The sequence below is a fragment of the Oncorhynchus mykiss genome, chromosome 18 (genome assembly GCF_013265735.2).
Source record: "Oncorhynchus mykiss isolate Arlee chromosome 18, USDA_OmykA_1.1, whole genome shotgun sequence".
Classification (NCBI taxonomy): Eukaryota; Metazoa; Chordata; class Actinopteri; order Salmoniformes; family Salmonidae; genus Oncorhynchus; species Oncorhynchus mykiss.
This window is the reverse complement of record NC_048582.1, coordinates 18978769-19000496: the sequence shown is the minus strand read 5'-3', so window position 1 is coordinate 19000496 and position 21728 is coordinate 18978769. Positions and strand designations below refer to the sequence as shown.

The window sequence follows — 21728 nt, the reverse complement described above, 5'->3', positions numbered from 1 at the left end:
CCTTACCTCATTAATATTATTACGTTTGCACACTCTGAACATAGATTTTTACTATTATGCTATTAACTGTACGTTTGTTTAACCCATGTGCTGTGTTGTTTTTGTCGCACTGATTTGTTTTATCTTGGTCAGGTTGCAGTTGTAAGTGAGAACTTGTTCTCAACTGGCCTACCTTGTTAAAAACTAATTGACGCTACCCATTCCGTTAACGTTAGGATAATTTTCATCAACAACCGCTGAATTGCAGAGCGCCACATTCAAATAATATTACTATAAATATTTATATTCATGAAATCACAATATAGCAAAACACAGCTTAGCTTTTTGTTAATCCGTCTGTTGTGTCAGATTTTGAAAATATGCTTTACAGCGAAAGCAATCCAAGCGTTTGTGTAAGTTTATCGATCACTAGACAAAACATTATGGACACCTAGCATCAAAGTAGCTTGGTCACGAAAATGAGAAAAGCAATAAAATTAATTGCTTACCTTTGATCTTCGGATGTTTTCACTCACGAGACTCCCAGTTACACAATAAATGTTCCTTTTGTTCCATAAAGATTATTTTTATATCCAAAATACCTCAGTTTGTTTGGCGCGTTGTGTTCAGAAATCCACAGGCTCGAGCGGTCACAACAACGCAGACAAATTCCAAATAGAATCCGTAATGTCCACAGAAACATGTCAAACGTTTTTTATAATCAATCCTCAGGTTGATTTTAAAGTATATAATCGATAATATATCAACCGGCACTGTCTCTTTTTCAGTAGGAGAGGGAGAGTCAATGGCTGCACCACTCTGTTGCGCAAGCAAAACTCATGCGAACACCCAGCTATCCACTACGCAATGTTATCTTGCTCGCTCATTTTTCAAAATAAAAGCCTGAAACTATGTCTAAAGACTGTTGACACCTTGAGGAAGCGATAGGAAAGGGAATCTGGTTGATATCCCTTTAAATGGAGCGAAGGCAGGCTATGGAACATATAGCTTTCAAAATAGAGGCCTCTTCCTGGTTTTATTTTCATCAGGTTTTCGCTTGCAATATCAGTTCTGTTATACTCACAGACAATATTTTGACAGTTTTGGAAACTTTAGAGTGTTTTCTATCCTAATCTGTCAATTATATGCATATTCTAGCATATGGGCCTGAGAAATAGGCCGTTTACTTTGGGAACGTTCTTTTTCCAAACATAAAAATAGTGCCCCCTAGCTGAAAGAGGTTAAAGTGTTGTGTTGTCTCACTTGTCGTGATGTGTGTTTTGTCCTATGTTTTAAGTTTATTTATTTATTTTTAATCCCAGACAGGAGGCCTTTTGCCTTTTGGTAGGCCGTCATTGTAAATAAGAATTTGTTCTGAACTGACATGCCGAATGAAATAAAATAAAATATCATATTCCTTCTATCAAATTCCTCTGTATCATATTCCTCTCCACCCTCCAACTCCCCCCCTGTTCTTCCTCAACTCCTCATCATTAAACACTCCCCAGATGTGTGAAAAGTCAACATTTTGTGTTTATAAAGTGTTGTACAGTATGCCTTAACAAAAATCAAACAGAGTAAACATTTTTTATTTTATTTTTAAATGCTTCGTTCTTTCATTGCATGCAAAAATACCATATCCCTCCCTCCCTACTCTCTATTACCCAGTCTACTCATCCATCTTCAAGCTTTCATCCCTTCCCTGCTCTTCTATCACCGTCTCAGTTCCACCTCCAGCTGGTTCCCTCTTTTTCTTCTCCTCCAGTCTCTTCCTCTCCTCTCTCCTCATCTTTTCTCTCTTCTTCTCCTCCTTTTCTTGAATCTTTCTCTCCATCTCCAAGAATGCAGCTTGAGCTTTCTCTCTCTTTTTCAGCTCCTCAGAACACTTCTTCTCTTTCTTAATTCTGTCTTTTATCATGTCATTATGTATCTTCATCAGCCCCTCTAACCTCTTTTTCTCTGCCTTTTCCTTCTCTTTTCTTTCCTTCTCTCTCTTTTTCTGTTCTAACTTCTCCCTCTTCTTCTCAGCCTTCATGACTTTCTTCTGCTCTTTCTCTCTCTCCTTCATCTCTTTCTTCTCCCTCTTTTTTTGCTCCTCCTCCTTGTGTTTTATCTCCTTTCTCTCTTTCTCTTCATCTTTCAACTTCTTATTCAGTTTCTTATTTTTCTCTTTTTCCTCCATCTTCAAAAATGGGATTTTCTGCATTTGGTTCATGAGCAGAAAGCCCACTCTTCCCAGGATGGTTTCTGCTCTCTCTGTTGAAACCTTCCCAATAGAGCACTTGGAATGGGCACAATCCGCCTCACTCTTCAATCCCTCCCTCGGGCTCACCTCCTCAGTGACGCTCCTCTCTTCACTCTCAATTTCAATGCCTATCCAATGATCCTAACAGGAAGACATTGACTCTAGATGTAATATTGTTCCAATGTAGCACATTCAATACACAACTGAGTGATCAACATACAATGATGGCCACAAGGGGCACCCCATTAGATTATACAATACCTATAGATATTTCCTGGGTCCATACTAAAAGTAATACAAATGCTAACCCTAGTGAGGGGTGATGTTTTATACTATGAGCAAAGAGCAGCAGGGTTGGTGTCAATTCCATTTCAATTCCAATCAAAAGACTCTAAGATTCCAATTCTCTTCAACGCATTGAATTGAAATGGAAATGACCACCATCCCTGTAAAGTAGTAAGGTGAAATTCGACACCTACCTTTACCTCTTCCAGGGTCCAGGGCCTGGGTTCCTCATCCTCTGTCCTGCATATGGATGCTCCAACTCTAACAGGCATCTTAGTGACTACGCAGATCAGAGGGTTGGGCAGCTCATCATTGCGGGTTGCCAGAGTTAAGTTAGCATCTGAGACCAGCTGTTGAGCGTGAGGGCAGATATCCACCTCCACAGTAGTGCCCCTTCCTTTCTGATCTGGCTGCTTGGGGTCCTTGTCATGGATGCATGCCAGGCTTGGAGGAAGTGCATGGACAGGGCTTTTATCACCCATCATTTCCTCTCTCTTGACAGTGGATGCAACTGCACTTTCCTCTATGTCAACTGAGCACTCTGTGGTGTTCTCAACGGTCTCCTCTGGCTGTTTGTGGTCAATGTTGTGGGTGCAGGGCAGCCTTAGAGACAGTGCTGTGGGTGCAGGAGGACATTTTTCAGCCAAAAACTCCTCTTGGAGGACAGTGGACACGGAAGCGACTGCTTCACGGGCAACTGGACACTTGCTGGTGCCCTCTACTGCCTCCTCTGGTAGTTTGTAGTCATTGTCAAAGACAAGTTGCAGGCTTGAAGGCAGCACTAAGGGAAGACCTGTGGCTGCTGATGGATCCTCTCTATTAGCAACTGATGCCTCTGCGGCGACTGAGCACTCAGTGGCTTCCTCTATCGTCTCCTCTGGCTGCTTATGGTCATTGTCCAAAACGTGTGACAAGCTTGGAGGCAGCCTTGGAGCAGGGCTTTTATCCAGGTCCTCTCCCTGGACAATGGATGTGCCTACAGCGATCTCTGTGGCAAGGGAGGACTCGGGTACATCCTCTTTTTCCTCCTTGGTCAGTTTGTGGTCAGAGTCACAGATACATGGCGAGCTTGGAGGCAGTGCTGCAGGGTCAGGAGGGCTTTGATCAGCTCCCATGTCCTCTTTGAGGTGAGTGGACACATCATTGGTTGTTTCACTGGCAACTGGACACTTGTTGGTTCCCTCTACTGCCGCCCCTGACAGTTTGTCGTCAAAGACACGTGGCAGACTTGGAGGCAGCATTGGGACAGGGCATTTAGCTGCTGATCTGTCCACTCCATCAACAGTAGCTGTGCCTGAAGTGGCCTCTGTAGCAAATGAGACCACATAGGATTCCTCTACTGTGTGCTCTGGAGGCATGAAGTCATCGTCAACGACTGGTGGCAGGCATGGAGGCAGCACTGAAGGAAGAATTGTAGCTGCCCATCGGTTCTCTCTCTTGACAGTGGCTGTATCTGCAGTGTCCACTGTGGCAACTCGGCACTCCGTGGCTGAAACAGCAGGCTGGGAGGTTTCCGGGACTTTGAATGAATTGCCAATGAACCGCTGAGCCAGTGGTGGGAGGGAGAAAGGATAGAATCTGTCCTCTTCCTTGATATTAGATATTGCCACTGGAGAATCTGAGTCCTCAGTGGTTCCCTCTACTGTCTGCTGTGGTGGAATGGAGTCATCGTTAAAGAAGTGTGGCAGGTATCGATGCAGCATTGAGGAAAGATGTGTATCTGTCGACAAGTCCTCTCTTCTACCAGCAGATACATCTGCTGTGGCCTCTGTGGAAACTGGGCACTCAGCAGGGACAAAGTAGGAAAATACAATGAATCGCTGTGCATCCTGAGTGCGTATGACCAATGGAGAGGGGGGATGCAACATGGTTGGTATTGGCCTCCGATTGGTGAAAGCCAGTGGTGGGAGGGAGTCAATACAGGGAGCCATGAACTCAGTGAGTGGACGTTTGGTCACATCTCTCACATTCTGCAGGAGAAAAGAAACAGACATGATGAAAGTGATCACATTCAGTACATACATTCTTTATGAGTGAACTCTATTTACTTTTACATCACATATACAGTGCCTTCGGAAAGCATTCGGACCCTTTCACTTCTTCCACATTTTGTTACCTCAGCCTTATTCTAAAATTGATTAAATAATTTTTTTCAGTCATCAATCTACACAAAATACCCCATATTGACAAAGCAAGAACAGAATCGTTCCAAATTAATTTAAAATAAAAATAATGGGAATATGCTTTCGTATTCAGTACTTTGTTGAAGCACCGTTGGCAGCGATTACAGCATAGAATCTTCTTGGGTATTACGCTACACACTCGGCATACTTGTGTTTGGGGACTTTCTCCCATTCTTCTCTGCAGATCCTCTCAAGCTCTGTTAGGTTGGATGGGGAGAGTTGCGGCACAGCTATTTTCAGGTCTGTCCATAGATGTTCGATCCGGTTCAAGTCCGGGCTCTGGCTGGGCCACTCAAGGACATTCAGAGACGTGTCCCAAAGTCACTCCTGCGTTGTCTTGGCTTGTGCTTAGGGTCGTTGTTCTGTTGTAAGGTGACCCATCGCCCCCAGTCTGAGGTCCTGAGCGCTCTGGAGCAGGTTTTCTTCAAGGATCTCTCTGTGCTCCGTTCATCTTTGCCTCGATCCTGACTAGTCTCTTAGTCCACGCCGCTGAAAAACATCCCCACAGCATGATGCTGCCACCACCGTGCTTGACTGTGCCGTAGGTGCCAGATTTCCTCCAGACCAGAGCATCTTGTTTCTCATGGTCTGAGAGTCAATGGGTGCCTTTTGGGAAACTCCAAGTGGGCTGTCATGTGCCTTTTACTGAGGAGTGGCTTCCATCTGGCAAATCTACCGTAAAGGCCTGATTGGTGAAGTGCTGCAGAGATGGTTGTCCTTCTGGAAGGTTCTCCTATCTCCACAGAGGAACTCTTGTGCTCTGTCAGTCACTATCGGGTTCTTGGTCACCTCCCCGACTAAGACCCTTCTCCTCCGAATGCTCAGCTTGCCGGGCGTCCAGCTCTAGGAAGAGTCTTGGTGGTTCCAAACTTCTTCTATTTAAGAATGATGGAGGTCACTGTGTTCTTGGGGACCTTCAATGCTGCGGACATCTGTTTCTCGACACAATCCTGTCTCGGAGCTTTACGGACAATCCCTTCTACCTCATGGTTTGGTATTTGATCTGGCATGCACTGTCCACTGTGGGACCTTATATAGACAGGTGTGTGCCTTTCCAAATCATGTCATATCAATTTCATTTACAACAAGTCCAATCAAGTTGTAAGAAACATCGAAAGGACGATCAATGGAAACAGGATGCACCTGAGCTCAATTTCGAGACTCATAGCAAAGGGTCTGTATACTTATGTAAATAAAGTATTTCTGTTTTTAAATGTAATACATTTTCAATACAAATGTAACACAGTTTTTTCGCATTGTAATTGTGGGGTATTATGTGTAGATTGCTGAGAATCTTTATTTTATTTAATCCATTTTAGAATGAGGATGTAAAGTAACAACAGGTGGAATAAGTAAAGGTGTCTGAATACTTTCCTAAGACCCTGTATATATCTAGTGTCCTCTCAGATGCTCTGCACCAGTCTGTACCAACCCTGGGTCTTCTAGCTAACGGGTCAACTAAGTGTAAAAATACATGCACTACACCCAGCACAACATTTGACATTTTAGACATTTAGCAGAAGCTTTTGTCCAGAACAATTTACCGTTAGTGCATTCAACTTAAGGTAGCTAGGTCAGACAACTACATTATCCTGATTTGAAGGTCTATGAGAGATCGCTTGGTCTTGTTATTTAATTTGTTTTAAAGACAAGGCAACCATAAGAACTGAGGACTATGTACATAACAATACTCAGAGACATACACAATACAACACAAGAAAAGTTATCAGACAAAATACTGTTAGCTTACGTTCAATGGCATATGGCACATTTTGCCAGTATATTGACATATATTTGATTGAATCAATATTGTTCAACAGAACTCTAGTCGACTTTGTCAAAGTTGGTCTTGTTACCTCCTCAATCAGGCTTGGCATTTTCCTCGTCTCAAACCAAATCCTCTTCATCTCCTTCTCCTGCTCCCTCTGGATCTGTCTCACCAGAACCAACCTGGCTCCCAGCTCCATCATGTAGTCTGTCTGGATCTCCCTATCCTTCAACTGACACTCAGCCCTCCTCTGTGTCAGCGTTGAATCCTCCATGTCTTCCTCCTAGCTAACAATAAGTCTGGAAAATACATAACGTTGTAGTAAGTGGTGTGTTGCTAACCAAAGAATAATACATCTCTTTACGATGTGCTCACATTTCTTCCCCTTTACTTACAATTAAGCAAGTGACAATCCCATTCCAGAGATGATTACGCAATAGGCCTATCTGAATTATTAGTAAAAAGTTGGCTACTGGAAAAGCGACCAAGTTCAAATGAATCAATTTTGGCTGTTCCTATCATTATGTGCACAATATCCTTCATGACATCTTCATTGTGATGCAAGGCGTTGCCATTGGAGATGAGAAAGCACAACATAGACTTTAACAATCAAACTTCAGGCTCTCTCTGTACCTTACTATTGAGCCTTATTCAACCCCCTCATGTAACGCCACTCCATATTGGCCCTGGTTCTCACAAACCACACTAATCACTTATATAATATCATTCAAAAAGGTTTTGGGGGAAGAAAGTGACTATTTCCATCATGGACCAAACTTGTTGTACAGTTTCATCTATTTGAATCACTCCAGTCTTCTCTTTGAGTGCCTCTGAGTGCAACTCAATTTAATGAGGTCTATCAATTCAACCATTTGAAATGGATGACCATTTAATCAAGAAAATCTGAATATTTTTTTAAAATTAGCAACTACAAGTTAGCCAAGTTCGCCTACTTGTTTTTTACACAACCTACCCTTGTGTTACATATTTTTAGAGATAATTGATTACAATGTATGTTGGGGATTAACACAGAGATGCGGTTTTCTTTCATCAATAGAATGTATTTGCCATTAGGCTGGCTGACTACAACAACTGTAACATGCCATCTCAGTTGTCAGGATGAACATTTTTCTCACAAAAAAACTGATTCAAGCAAACTGTCACCATGATTACATGTCAGGCCTACTTAAAGGGTCATGTTAGTACACAAGTCATTTAAAAAGTAGTTATTCTTCAGAAACATAGTTAAACAGTAAGTTATATTACAACCTACCTCTCAAGTAAGCAGCGTGTTCTCTTGCTAATGAAATAGGACATGAATAATCTGTCAGTGGTTAGTTGAATCAGTCTCTTTGCACTGTTCTGTTTGTCTGTGCAACAGCTAACCTCCCAGAATCAGAATCTTGTGATGTCACAATGAAGGCCCCATTGCTATGACTACCCACAGAAGCTCTCATGTGTAATCAAATGCTAGAACAATTCCCTTTTTTTTAACCTGTTGAGCACAGTCATATGTAATATTTACATTGAATCCATGTAACCAAATGTTTTATTAAAATAAAATGCTCTACCTCTTATTAAATTGTTGACCATTCATAGTACAGGTGTTTTGCCTATTTCAAATTGAATATGTTTTAGATTTCACAACTAGCATCCAGGTTTACTTAGGTTATTTGTTTGACCTTAGCCTTCCGCTAATGTCAGTGTTGCTCATCAAAATCTTCATCATTAATAAAATATTTAGGCTACCTTACTACATACAGTAAAACAGGTATTCTGTAGACTGTGACACCTCAGTGAGTGTTTAAGAAAACATCTCTCCTCAATGGCCTCAGCTATTAGCCATATGATCAACAAGGTCAAATGTTGCACTAAAATCAAGAAGCAGCTTATTTTGGTCAAGTGACCTGATCCATTGATCGGTTAAAACAACTAGAGCTGTTGCAGTTGAGGGATCTTCACGGTTCGCATGCTGGTAGAGAAATAAGATGTGCTGGGTGTGTAATTATCTAGGCCTGAAACATTTGATTGAAGAGTAGGTGTCCCTGAATTCTTGCATTGTAGTTCAATTTATTATTAAGGAAATCAATATCAGCTGACTATAGAACAGTAGTTTTAGACCTGCCAACAGGTCCCATTGTTTAAAAACTTGTTTGAAATGTTTCTTATCCATGTCTTTCCAGTTGATCTAACCAATCAGACTCAAGAGCGTCACACATTCCTCCATTCATTCTCGATCATATTCCTATCTATCATATTCTCATCTATCATATCAAACAGATACAATTACATTCAAAGCAGAAAATATATACAGAGCAAATGTATGAGATTGAACACATACATTTCACAATGAACAGTTGATCTGACCCCCATTTTGCAGTTTCACTATGGCTTTAGTCATCAGTCAAGAGGGACACATTTTATTAAGGTAGTTGTGTTTCAGGGACTGTCAGTTTAACAGGTTTTAAATCTTAAAGTGATCTAATCAAACAAATCCTCTCTGTCACATTCCTCTCCATCATATTCCTCTTTATCATATTATCATATTCCTCTCTATCATACTCCTCTTTATCATACTATCATATTCTTCTTTATCATATTATCATATTCCCCTCCATCATATTCCTCTTTATCATACTATCATATTCTTCTTTATCATATTATCATATTCCTCTCTATCATATTCCTCTTTATCATACTATCATATTCTTCTTTATCATATTATCATATTCCTCTCCATCATATTCCTCTTTATCATACTATCATATTCTTCTTTATCATATTATCATACTCCTCTTTTTTATATTATTATATTCCCCTCCATCATATTCCTCTCCATCATATTCCCCTCTATCATATTCCTCTCCATCATATTCCCCTCCATCATATTCCTCTCCATCATATTCCCCTCTATCATATTCCCCTCTATCATATTCCCCTCTATCATATTCCCCTCCATCATATTCCCCTCCATCATATTCCCCTCTATCATATTCCTCTTTATCATTTTATTATATCCCTCTCCATCATATTCCCCTCTATCATATTCCCCTCTATCATATTCCCCTCTATCATATTCCTCTTTATCATATTATCATATTCCTCTTTATCATATTCCTCTCCATCATATTCCTCTTTATCATATTATCATATTCCTCTTGATCATATTATCATATTCCTCTTTATCATATTATCATATTCCTCTTTATCATATTCCTCTTTATCATATTATCATATTCCTCTCTATCATATTCCTCTTTATCATATTATCATATTCCTCTCTATCATATTCCTCTTTATCATATTATCATATTCCTCTCTATCATATTCCTCTTTATCATATTATCATATTCCCCTCCATCATATTCCTCTCTATCATATTATCATATTCCTCTTTATCATATTATCATATTCCTCTCTATCATATTCCTCTTTATCATATTATTATATTCCCCTCCATCATATTCCTCTCTATCATATTATCATATTCCTCTTTATCATATTATCATATTCCTCTCTATCATATTATCATATTCCCCTCCATCATATTCCTCTTTATCATATTATTATATTCCCCTCCATCATATTCCTCTCCATCATATTATCATATTCCTCTCTATCATATTCCTCTTTATCATATTATCATATTCCTCTCTATCATATTCCTCTTTATCATATTATCATATTCCTCTCTATCATATTCCTCTTTATCATATTATCATATTCCCCTCCATCATATTCCTCTTTATCATATTATCATATTCCTCTCTATCATATTCCTCTTTATCATATTATCATATTCCTCTCTATCATATTCCTCTTTATCATATTATCATATTCCTCTCTATCATATTATCATATTCCTCTCTATCATATTCCTCTTTATCATATTATCATATTCCTCTCTATCATATTCCTCTTTATCATATTATCATATTCCTCTCTATCATATTCCTCTTTATCATATTATCATATTCCCCTCCATCATATTCCTCTTTATCATATTATCATATTCCTCTCTATCATATTCCTCTTTATCATATTATCATATTCCTCTCTATCATATTCCTCTTTATCATATTATCATATTCCTCTCTATCATATTCCTCTTTATCATATTATCATATTCCTCTCTATCATATTCCTCTTTATCATATTATCATATTCCCCTCCATCATATTCCTCTTTATCATATTATCATATTCCTCTTTATCATATTATCATATTCCTCTCTATCATATTCCTCTTTATCATATTATCATATTCCTCTCTATCATATTCCTCTTTATCATATTATCATATTCCCCTTTATCATATTATCATATTCCTCTCTATCATATTATCATATTCCTCTTTATCATATCATATTCCTCTTTATCATATTATCATATTCCTCTCCATCATATTCCTCTTTATCATATTATCATATTCCTCTCTATCATATTCCTCTTTATCATATTATTATATTCCCCTCCATCATATTCCCCTCCATCATATTCCTCTTTATCATATTATCATATTCCTCTCTATCATATTATTATATTCCCCTCCATCATATTCCTCTTTATCATATTATCATATTCCTCTCTATCATATTATTATATTCCCCTCTATCATATTCCTCTTTATCATATTATCATATTCCCCTCTATCATATTATTATATTCCCCTCCATCATATTCCTCTTTATCATATTATTATATTCCCCTCCATCATATTCCTCTCCATCATATTCCTCTTTATCATATTATCATATTCCTCTCTATCATATTATTATATTCCCCTCCATCATATTCCTCTTTATCATATGATTATATTCCCCTCCATCATATTCCTCTTTATCATATTATCATATTCCTCTCTATCATATTATTATATTCCCCTCTATCATATTCCTCTTTATCATATTATCATATTCCCCTCTATCATATTATTATATTCCCCTCCATCATATTCCTCTTTATCATATTATTATATTCCCCTCCATCATATTCCTCTCCATCATATTCCTCTTTATCATATTATCATATTCCTCTCTATCATATTATTATATTCCCCTCCATCATATTCCTCTTTATCATATTATTATATTCCCCTCCATCATATTCCTCTCCATCATATTATCATATTCTTCTTTATCATATTATCATATTCCTCTCTATCATATTCCCCTCCATCATATTCCTCTTTATCATATTATCATATTCCTCTCTATCATATTATTATATTCCCCTCCATCATATTCCTCTTTATCATATTATTATATTCCCCTCCATCATATTCCTCTCCATCATATTATCATATTCTTCTTTATCATATTATTATATTCCCCTCCATCATATTCCCCTCCATCATATTCCTCTTTATCATATTATCATATTCCTCTCTATCATATTATCATATTCCCCTCCATCATATTCCTCTTTATCATATTATTATATTCCCCTCCATCATATTCCTCTCCATCATATTATCATATTCTTCTTTATCATATTATTATATTCCCCTCCATCATATTCCCCTCCATCATATTCCTCTTTATCATATTATCATATTCCTCTCTATCATATTATTATATTCCCCTCCATCATATTCCTCTTTATCATATGATTATATTCCCCTCCATCATATTCCTCTTTATCATATTATCATATTCCTCTCTATCATATTATTATATTCCCCTCTATCATATTCCTCTTTATCATATTATCATATTCCCCTCTATCATATTATTATATTCCCCTCCATCATATTCCTCTTTATCATATTATTATATTCCCCTCCATCATATTCCTCTCCATCATATTCCTCTTTATCATATTATCATATTCCTCTCTATCATATTATTATATTCCCCTCCATCATATTCCTCTTTATCATATTATTATATTCCCCTCCATCATATTCCTCTCCATCATATTATCATATTCTTCTTTATCATATTATCATATTCCCCTCCATCATATTCCTCTTTATCATATTATCATATTCTTCTTTATCATATTATCATATTCCTCTTCATCATATTATTATATTCCCCTCCATCATATTCCTCTCCATCATATTCCTCTTTATCATATTATTATATTCCTCTCTATCATATTGTCACGTTCTGACCTCTATTTCTGTTGTTTTGTATTTATTTAGTATGGTCAGGGCGTGAGTTGGGTGGGCAGTCTATGTTTGTTTTTCTATGTTTTGGGGCATTTCTATGTTTTCGGCCTAGTATGGTTCTCAATCAGAGGCAGGTGTCATTAGTTGTCTCTGATTGAGAATCATACTTAGGTAGCCTGGGTTTCACTGTGTGTTTGTGGGTGATTGTTCCTGTCACTGTGTTTGGTGTCACCGGATAGGACTGTTTTGCGTTTTCACATTTCTTGTTTTTGTTAGTTTTTTCATGTGTAGTGATTTATTAAAACATGAATAACCACCACGCTGCGCTTTGGTCCGCTTCTCTTCCTCCTACAGACGAACGCCCTTACAGAATCACCCACCGCAACAGGACCAAGCGGCGTGGTAACGGGCAACAGCGGCACAAGGAGGAATGGACTTGGGATGATGTGTTGGACGGCAAGGGTTGCTACACATGGGAGGAGATCCTGGCGGGAAAGGATCGCCTTCCATGGGAACAGGTGGAGGCAGCGAGGAGAGCAGAGGCAGCCGGAGAGAGGAGCCGGCGATATGAGGGAACACGGTTGGCAAGGAAGCCCGGGAGTCAGCCCCAAAAATTTCTTGGGGGGGGGCTAACAGGGAGTATGGCTACGCCAGGTAGGAGACCTGAGCCAACTTCCTGTGGTTACCGGGGGGCTAGAGAGACCGGGCAGGCACCGTGTTATGCTGTGGAGCGCACGGTGTCCCCAGTGCGGGTGCACAGCCCGGTGCGGTACATTCCAGCTCCGCGTATCGGCCGGGCTAGAGTGGGCATCGAGCCAAGTGCCATGAAGCCGGCTCTACGCATCTGGTCTCCAGTGCGTCTCCTTGGGCCGGCTTACATGGCACCAGCCTTGCGCACGGTGTCCCCGGTTCGCCTGCATAGCCCAGTGCGGGCTATTCCACCTCGCCGCACTGGCAGGGCGACCGGGACCATTCAACCGGGTAAGGTTGGGCAGGCTCGGTGCTCAAGAGCTCCAGTGCGCCTGCACGGCCCGGTCTATCCGTCACCACCTCCACGCACCAGCCCTCCGGTGGCAGCTCCCCGTACCAGGCTGTCTCTCCGGCCCATCCTTGCAGGGGCTCTCTCCTCTCCAGCGCTGCCGGAGTCTCCCGCCTCTCCGGCGCTACCAGAGCCTTCCTCCTCTCCAGCGCTGCCGGAGTCTCCCGCCTGTTCGGCGCTACGAGAGCTACTCAGTCCGGCGCTTCCAGAGCCTTCCTCCTCTCCAGCGCCACCAGTGCCGCTCGTCAGCCCAGCGCCGCCAACGCCGCCCGTCTGCCCAGCGCCGCCAGTGCCGCCCGTCAGTCCGGCGGTTCCAGAGCCTTCTTCCTCTCCAGCGCCGCCAGTGCCGCCCGTCTGCCAGGAGCCGCCAGTGCCGCCCGTCTGCCAGGAGCCGCCAGTGCCGCCCGTCTGCCAGGAGCCGCCAGTGCCGCCCGTCTGCCAGGAGCCGCCAGTGCCGCCCGTCAGCCAGGGGCCGCCAGTGCCGCCCGTCAGCCAGGGGCCGCCAGTGCCGCCAGTCAGCCAGGGGCCGCCAGTGCCGCCAGTCAGCCAGGGGCCGCCAGTCAGCCAGGGGCCGCCAGTCAGCCAGGGGCCGCCAGTGCCGCCAGTCAGCCAGGGGCCGCCAGTGCCGCCAGTCAGCCAGGGGCCGCCAGTGCCGCCAGTAAGCCAGGGGCCGCCAGTAAGCCAGGGGCCGCCAGTGCCGCCAGTCAGCCAGGGGCCGCCAGTAAGCCAGGGGCCGCCAGTGCCGTCAGTCAGCCAGGGGCCGCCCGAGCAGCTGCCCCTCTGTCCAGAGCAGCTGTCGCCCCTCTGTCCCAAGCTGCTGCCGCCCCTCTGTCCCGAGCAGCTGTCCCTCTGTCCCGAGCAGCTGTCCCTCTGTCCCGAGCAGCTGTCCCTCTGTCCCGAGCAGCTGCCGCCCCTCTGTCCCGAGCAGCTGCCGCCCCTCTGTCCCGAGCTGCTATCGCCCCTCTGTCCCGAGCTGCTATCGCCCCTCTGTCCCGAGCTGCTATCGCCCCTCTGTCCCGAGCTGCTATCGCCCCTCTGTCCCGAGCAGCTGCCCCTCTGTCCCGAGCAGTTGTCCCTCTGTCCCGAGCAGCTGCTTCACCTCTGTCCCGAGCTGCCCCTCTGTCCCGAGCAGCCCCTCTGTCCAGTGGGGTCATTGAGAGGGGTGGCCATGGTGAGTAAGCCAGGGAGGCGGACAATAAGGCGGACTAAAACAATGGTGAAGTGGGGTCCGCGTCCCGCGCCAGAGCCGCCATCGCGGACAGACGCCCACCCAGACCCTCCCCTATAGGTCAAGGTTTTGCGGCCGGAGTCCGCATCTTTGGGGGGGGGTACTGTCACGTTCTGACCTCTATTTCTGTTGTTTTGTATTTATTTAGTATGGTCAGGGCGTGAGTTGGGTGGGCAGTCTGTTTGTTTTTCTATGTTTTGGGGCATTTCTATGTTTTCGGCCTAGTATGGTTCTCAATCAGAGGCAGGTGTCATTAGTTGTCTCTGATTGAGAATCATACTTAGGTAGCCTGGGTTTCACTGTGTGTTTGTGGGTGATTGTTCCTGTCACTGTGTTTGGTGTCACAGGATAGGACTGTTTTGCGTTTTCACATTTCTTGTTTTTGTTAGTTTTTTCATGTGTAGTGATTTATTAAAACATGAATAACCACCACGCTGCGCTTTGGTCCGCTTCTCTTCCTCCTACAGACGAACGCCCTTACACATATTCCTCTTTATCATATTATTATATTCCCCTCTATCATATTCCTCTTTATCATATTCCTCTTTATCATATTATTATATTCCCCTCCATCATATTCCTCTTTATCATATTCCTCTCTATCATATTCCTCTTTATCATATTATCATATTCCTCTTTATCATATTATTATATTCCCCTCCATCATATTCCTCTATCATATTCCTCTCTATCATATTATCATATTCTTCTTTATCATATTATTATATTCCCCTCCATCATATTCCTCTATCATATTCCTCTCTATCATATTCCTCTTTATCATATTCTTCTTTATCATATTATCATATTCCTCTTTATCATATTATTATATTCCCCTCCATCATATTCCTCTATCATATTCCTCTCTATCATATTCCTCTTTATCATATTATCATATTATCATATTCCTCTTTATCATATTATTATATTCCCCTCCATCATATTCCTCTCCATCATATTCCTCTTTATCATATTATCATATTCTTCTTTATCATATTATCATATTCCTCTTTATCATATTATTATATTCCCCTCCATCATATTCCTCTCTATCATATTCCTCTTTATCATATTATTATATTCCCCTCCATCATATTCCTCTTTATCATATTATCATATTCCCCTCCATCATATTCCTCTTTATCATATTCCTCTCTATCATATTATCAAATTCCTCTCTATCATATTATTATATTCCCCTCCATCATATTCCTCTTTATCATATCATATTCCTCTTTATCATATTATCATATTCCTCTCTATCATATTATTATATTCCCCTCCATCATATTCCTCTTTATCATATCATATTCCTCTTTATCATATTATCATATTCCTCTCTATCATATTCCTCTTTATCATATTCCTCTTGATCATATTCCCCTCTATCAGGTTCTTCTCTACCCTCCTTCCTCCTAGTCCTCATCTCAATGCAGCCCCTCTCCATCCACCAGAGCACGATGGAGAGCTCTTCCTCCAGCCTGGAAAGTACCATCTCCTTGTCAACCAGGCAACCTTCCTTTTCCACATATTTGATTGCCTCCTCTTTAACTCTAAGTTGCTCTTTATTGATCCTCAAACTCACCCCTGACCTGGGCTTTGAGATGATCTGACGTCTCGTTTGTTTGAGACATTTCTCGTTGCTGCTCCTCCTATTCCAGCACACTAATGTCCTTCTTGAAGCAGCATACATCTGAGGCTACCTCTTTTTTTCAGATCCTTATGTGCTTCTCTTATAGGTTGGAATGTGTGTCCTCTGTTGTCTCTCCCATCTCTGCAGATCAGATTACTGTCCGTCTCCCGAGCCTCTATCTTTTAGGATCTCTCTCCAGTTTCAGCTGGTAGGCCACATTCCTGATCAGTCTGTTGATCTGGAAGTTTCTGGCTCTGACCAGAGCTGGTGTTCAGCATTCCGGCTGTCTTGGAGCCATCTCCAAGGTGTGCTAGGCAGACAGCTCAGAGACACAGGCTCAGTGTAGATCTCTGTGCAGATGGAACAGGACAGGTGCTCTGCCAGGTCAGAGGAAGCTGTGGTCATAATGGAGATGACTGTCCTCGTGCTCAGTGTGTGAGAGAAAGAGGCAGTATCAGAATACCAATATTAGCATACTAAATAGTATGCAAAAAATATGTTTTATAGTATGTGAAATTTAGAAAGTATGCAGCCTTCACATGCTAGTCGGAAATAGGAAACTCTGGAATGTCCGACTTGCTGATTCGTTGAATGCGACACGTATATAACTACAACCAGTAAGCAAGTCTGACATTTCCGAGTTTCTTAGTTCCGGCTAGCACATAAACGCAGTACTCTGAATGCGTCATCTAATGCACGATTGCATTGACTCCGTCATTTGTACATGTTGGTACAGCGCTTCAATTTATCTGATTATCAGCTTTTGTCAAACATGTGAGTGGGAAAAGAAGAGTGAATTCTGCAAGGGTGGGCAACTCCAGTCCTCGAGGGCCTGATTGATGTCACACTTTTTCTCCATCCCTAGCAAACACAGCTGATTCATCAAATTGCATTCTAAACTGAAGATCATGATTAGGTGATTATTGGAGTCATGTGTGTGAGCTGGGGCAAAACTGTGACACCAATCAGGCCCTCCAGGACTGGAATTACCCACCCCTGTTACGAGATCAAATGCCAAAATTAGTACATACCCTAATCTAACTGCCTGTAGCTCAGGATCTGAAGCAAGGATATGTATATTCTTGATACCATTTGAAAGGAAACACTTTGAAGTTTGTGTTAATGTGAAATTAATGTAGGAGAATATAACACATTAGATCTGGTGAAAGACATTAAACAACCGTTTTTTTTGTACCATCATCTTTGAAATGCAAGAGAAAGGCCAAAATGAATTATTCTAGCCCAGGTGCAATTTAGACTTTGGCCACTAGATGACAGCAGTGTATGTGCAAAGTTTTAAAATGATCCAATGAACTATTGCATATCTCTATTAAAAATGTTTTATCAAGACTGCCCAAATGTGCCTAATCGGTTAATTCATACATTTTCAAGTTCATAATTGTGCACTCTCCTCAAATAGCATGGTTATTCCTTCACTGTAATATAGCTACTGTAAATTGGACAGTGCAGTTAGATTAGCAAGAATATCAGATATGTCCTGTGATTTGTTTTTGTTTCTTACAACCTCATGCTAATCACATTAGCCTACGTTAGCGGAATCCTGTAGATAAAGTACACAGTCAAATTAACATTTGCTTTAAAGCCCTCACTAAGAATACTGACTAACTTCTTGTAAAGGTAGGGGCATGTGACTATCATAAAGCAAGACAGACTAAAGTTCAGTGACAGCGACAACTTTCAGTTTGGGGAAAACGCTACAACACAAGTGAATAAAGGATGGGTTTTATATCCATACAGTATAAATAGGAAATATCTAATAAACAAATGATTCCAACTAATTCTTTGGATTGGAGATTACTGCTTTAGACTGTTGATATGAATCCACACATGCAGGTCAGAAAGCACTAAATAAGTGTCCAGCATGCTCTAGAGGTTATTACAAGTAACTACACATATCACACCACAACAACTAACATAGGGTCTCACTCCCGCTCCTCCTTTCCTCCTCTCCCTCTTATCTCCTCTGTTCTTCCTCTATTCCTCCTCCTCTCCTCCTCCCCCTCTCCTCTCAGCGGCTCCAGCTGGATAGAGTGACGTCGAGGTGGCCTCTCACTGGAGGGAGGGAGAGGGGGAACAAAGGAGGACGAGGAGGTGGAGGAGAGGGATAGAGGAGGCAGAAAGCCCGGTCTAAATATTGTTTTAAAGGGAAGAGCAGGGGAGGAGGAGAGAGTGCGAGAAAGGGGCGGAGTGAGAGAAAGAGGGGAAGAGGGGGAGGGCAGCTGCATCCGACACACCATGCCTACACCTGCAACAGGTAGGCCAAGGGGCGGGACCTGTAGGTGAGACTCATAACACGATAGGGGAGGCAGGTGAAGAAGGGGTGGAGCTGGAGTCAAGGAAGGGAGGGTGTTCCTACGAGCTCCCTGCCAGCGAGAGGGAGAGCAGGGAGGAAGTTTGTCCACAGAGCACTTCCGGGTCATTGGGTCGCCTCCGATGACATTAGATCCCCCTCTACAATGTAAAGCAGTTTGAGTACTGGGGTGTTCTCTGTATAAATCCAAGGTGGAACCTCCAGGGGCTAGCCTCCTCTCAGGGGACAGTCTGCTCTGGGCTGCCTGGGAAAGGTGCTCCTCTGTGGGAAAGAGGAGAGAACAAGAGGCCCCAGAAGAGGTCTCGTTATGGTAAAGATGGACAGATCGACTCTCCTTGTCATCTCCCACCTCTTCCTCTAGCTCGGCCTTCTCCCTCCTTTCCTTCTTAAAGTCGTGATGAAGAGAAGCTTTTTCTCCCTTTCCTCCTTCCTCTCCTCCCTCTTCCTCTACCTTCCTTTCCCTCCTTCCCTCTTGGTAGACCTTGTTAAGTCGAGCCAGATTGTGAATAGCTAGCCATGGTTCAGACCACTGTCGCTGTCTGGGAGGGGTGATACAGGACTGGTCCACTGGACTCAGCTCACATGGGGAGAATCTGCTGCTGCTGCTGCCACTCCCCCTCTTACCTAGGATGAGATAAGAAAGGATGAGACAGGTTCCTGATGTTTAACACCTTCCCTCCCTCCCTCTAACCTGATCCTCTGAAATTGAACACATTCTCTCCCTCAAGTGAGTTGGGTGAGCCCGTCTTGATGATGATGTCAGAGGGTGACATGCAGGTGACAGGTGATGCATCGGGAGACGGCAGAACGTTCAGGTAGCGCCTCGTCACCGGTCCTCCGCTCACACCCATCTCCGTGGTGATGATGATGATGTCACGGCCTTTGGCGCGGCATGCGTCCAGTAGCACCTGGGGTATGTAATGGTCAGTTATAATCATTTCACCACACACACACACGGTCTTGTATAACTAACCTTTTGGGGACACACTAAACACTATTTTCCCTAACCCATACCCTTAACCGAACCTTAACCCAAAAATCTAACTCTAAACCTAATTCTAACCTTAACCCTAAACCCCCTAGAAATAGTGTTTGACCTTGTGGGGACCAACAAAATGTCCCCAGTTGGTCAAATGTTTGTTTACTATTCTTGTGTTTGTTTACTATTCTTGTGGGGACTACTGGTCCTCACAAGTATAGTTAACCACACACACACACCCCTCCCTCCTGACCTGTAGTGTAGGCTGGTGCTGTGCGTTAATAGCGTAGACCATAGCTGAAGCTCCAGAGTAGTCCTCCATACTGGGGTCAGCTCCAGCTGAGAGGAGAGTAGAGGCTAGCTGAGCTCCAGCCCTCTCCATACAGGAATACATCAGAGCTGTACGGCCTGACCGGTCCTGGGCATTAGGGTCTGCCTGGGTGGGGAAAGATAGGATGGGGTTAGGATGTAGGTAGGCGCGCACACACACACACACACACACACACACAGGGCCTGTTTAGAATAGGATAGAATCCCACAAGGGAAATTAAACCTACAGAACTCTCCTTTAAAAGCAGACACAGACCTGGTTGTCTAGTAGGTATCTGAGCAGTTTCAGGGTTCCAGGTCCAGTGGGTTCCCCTCTCAGGGCTTTACACGCAGCCAGGAGAGGAGTCTCTCCTCCTGGGTTTCTCTCGTTGACCTGGGCACCCCCCTCCAGGAGCAGCCTAACGAGGCGAAGCTTCCCCAGCCTCGCTGCTCCAATCAGGGGACTGCCGTCTGGCAGGAGGTCCTGGGGGACCGACATGGTCTGGAGGAGAGGAAAAGGTAGAGATGGTAAGAAAAAGAGAGAGGCAGTCAGACAGGTGAAAGTCAAATAGTGAGTTAGCATCCAAACGTACCTGGGTTGTCTGAGGTCCTGCGTTGATTGTTAAGGTTTCACTCCAGACATCACATATTGGCAGCAGACAACTTCAGCCGACTGGACACTGATACACATCCTCTTCGGTCCATCTCACTCCGTTCTACCTCTCCTGTACGAGGAGCGTGTGTCCTGTCTCAGGTGAAGGGCAGGCGTGGGTAGCGGCGAGCGTTCAAAGTTGTCAATGGTTTTCAGCTCTAAATGTCACCTGTTGCTGAGTCTCCACACTACAAAGGCACTGGGAAGGACTGATAGAAGTCAGCTTTGAACGGCCTTCATCTGGCAGACCACCGCCTGAGTTCAAACAGCCTAGAGGGGTGTGTGTGCAGAAATGGCACCCTAAAACAAATGTTATTGGTCACATACACATATTTAGCAGATGTTATTGCGGGTGCAGCGAAATGCTTGTCACAAAAACAAAACAAAAAAAATACTGCAAAGTTGCTTAGGAGCTAGAAGCAGAGCTGCCATGTCTGTCAACGCCATCTTGTCAGAACACAGAATGGTGATAAAAAGACCTGTGGATGAGGAGGAATGTTTTCTGGCTGTTCTGCCTATAGACACACACACACACACACACACATCCTTTGCCCTCATCTTCAGCAGTGCAAGAGCGCGCAAACTAATTGAGGTGATGGGAACTAGAAGCCTCTAAAGGTGTTGAAAGAACTAAATATCTTGGCAAAAGTAGTGAATTCATTTTATTTGTTTTTTTGATGCATCTACAACAACGAGGACACAGGGGTGGAATAAAAACAGATGACTCGGTGAAAACCCAAAACAACTGACATTTATTGTTGATGCAAGATCTCCCACCTTTTTTTTCTCCTCCCAATAAAGCAACTTTATCAGTCTCTAAAGAAACTTTATTACAACAAAGAAAACGTACAAATAGGAAACGTTTTATTACCACACAAGACATTTAGGAGTAGAAACTAGCCTATCAGGAGATACAAAGCAAACCCAGGAAGCAGTTCCTCACCATGTTTCATCCAGATTGGCATGATACCGTGTTGTCCCC

The 21728-nt window shown here is 42.8% G+C and overlaps 2 protein-coding genes across 2 annotated transcripts; both read right to left on the bottom strand.

Annotated features, from left to right (window-relative positions):
• Positions 1 to 1383: 1383 nt before the first annotated feature.
• Positions 1384 to 8066, bottom strand: LOC110513694 (GRB10-interacting GYF protein 2-like). Its single transcript, XM_036952170.1, has 4 exons — positions 7734 to 8066; positions 6549 to 6759; positions 2704 to 4479; positions 1384 to 2365 (listed from the first exon to the last, which is right to left on the bottom strand). Exons 2-4 carry the CDS (start codon positions 6732 to 6734, stop codon positions 1649 to 1651), a joined length of 2679 nt encoding a protein of 892 aa, XP_036808065.1. The 5' UTR covers positions 6735 to 6759; positions 7734 to 8066; the 3' UTR covers positions 1384 to 1648.
• Positions 8067 to 17982: 9916 nt separating this feature from the next.
• Positions 17983 to 21695, bottom strand: LOC110495744. Its single transcript, XM_021571145.2, has 5 exons — positions 20688 to 21695; positions 20372 to 20596; positions 20039 to 20221; positions 19498 to 19714; positions 17983 to 19430 (listed from the first exon to the last, which is right to left on the bottom strand). Exons 2-5 carry the CDS (start codon positions 20591 to 20593, stop codon positions 18418 to 18420), a joined length of 1635 nt encoding a protein of 544 aa, XP_021426820.1. The 5' UTR covers positions 20594 to 20596; positions 20688 to 21695; the 3' UTR covers positions 17983 to 18417.
• Between the last annotated feature and the right edge of the window lie 33 nt (positions 21696 to 21728).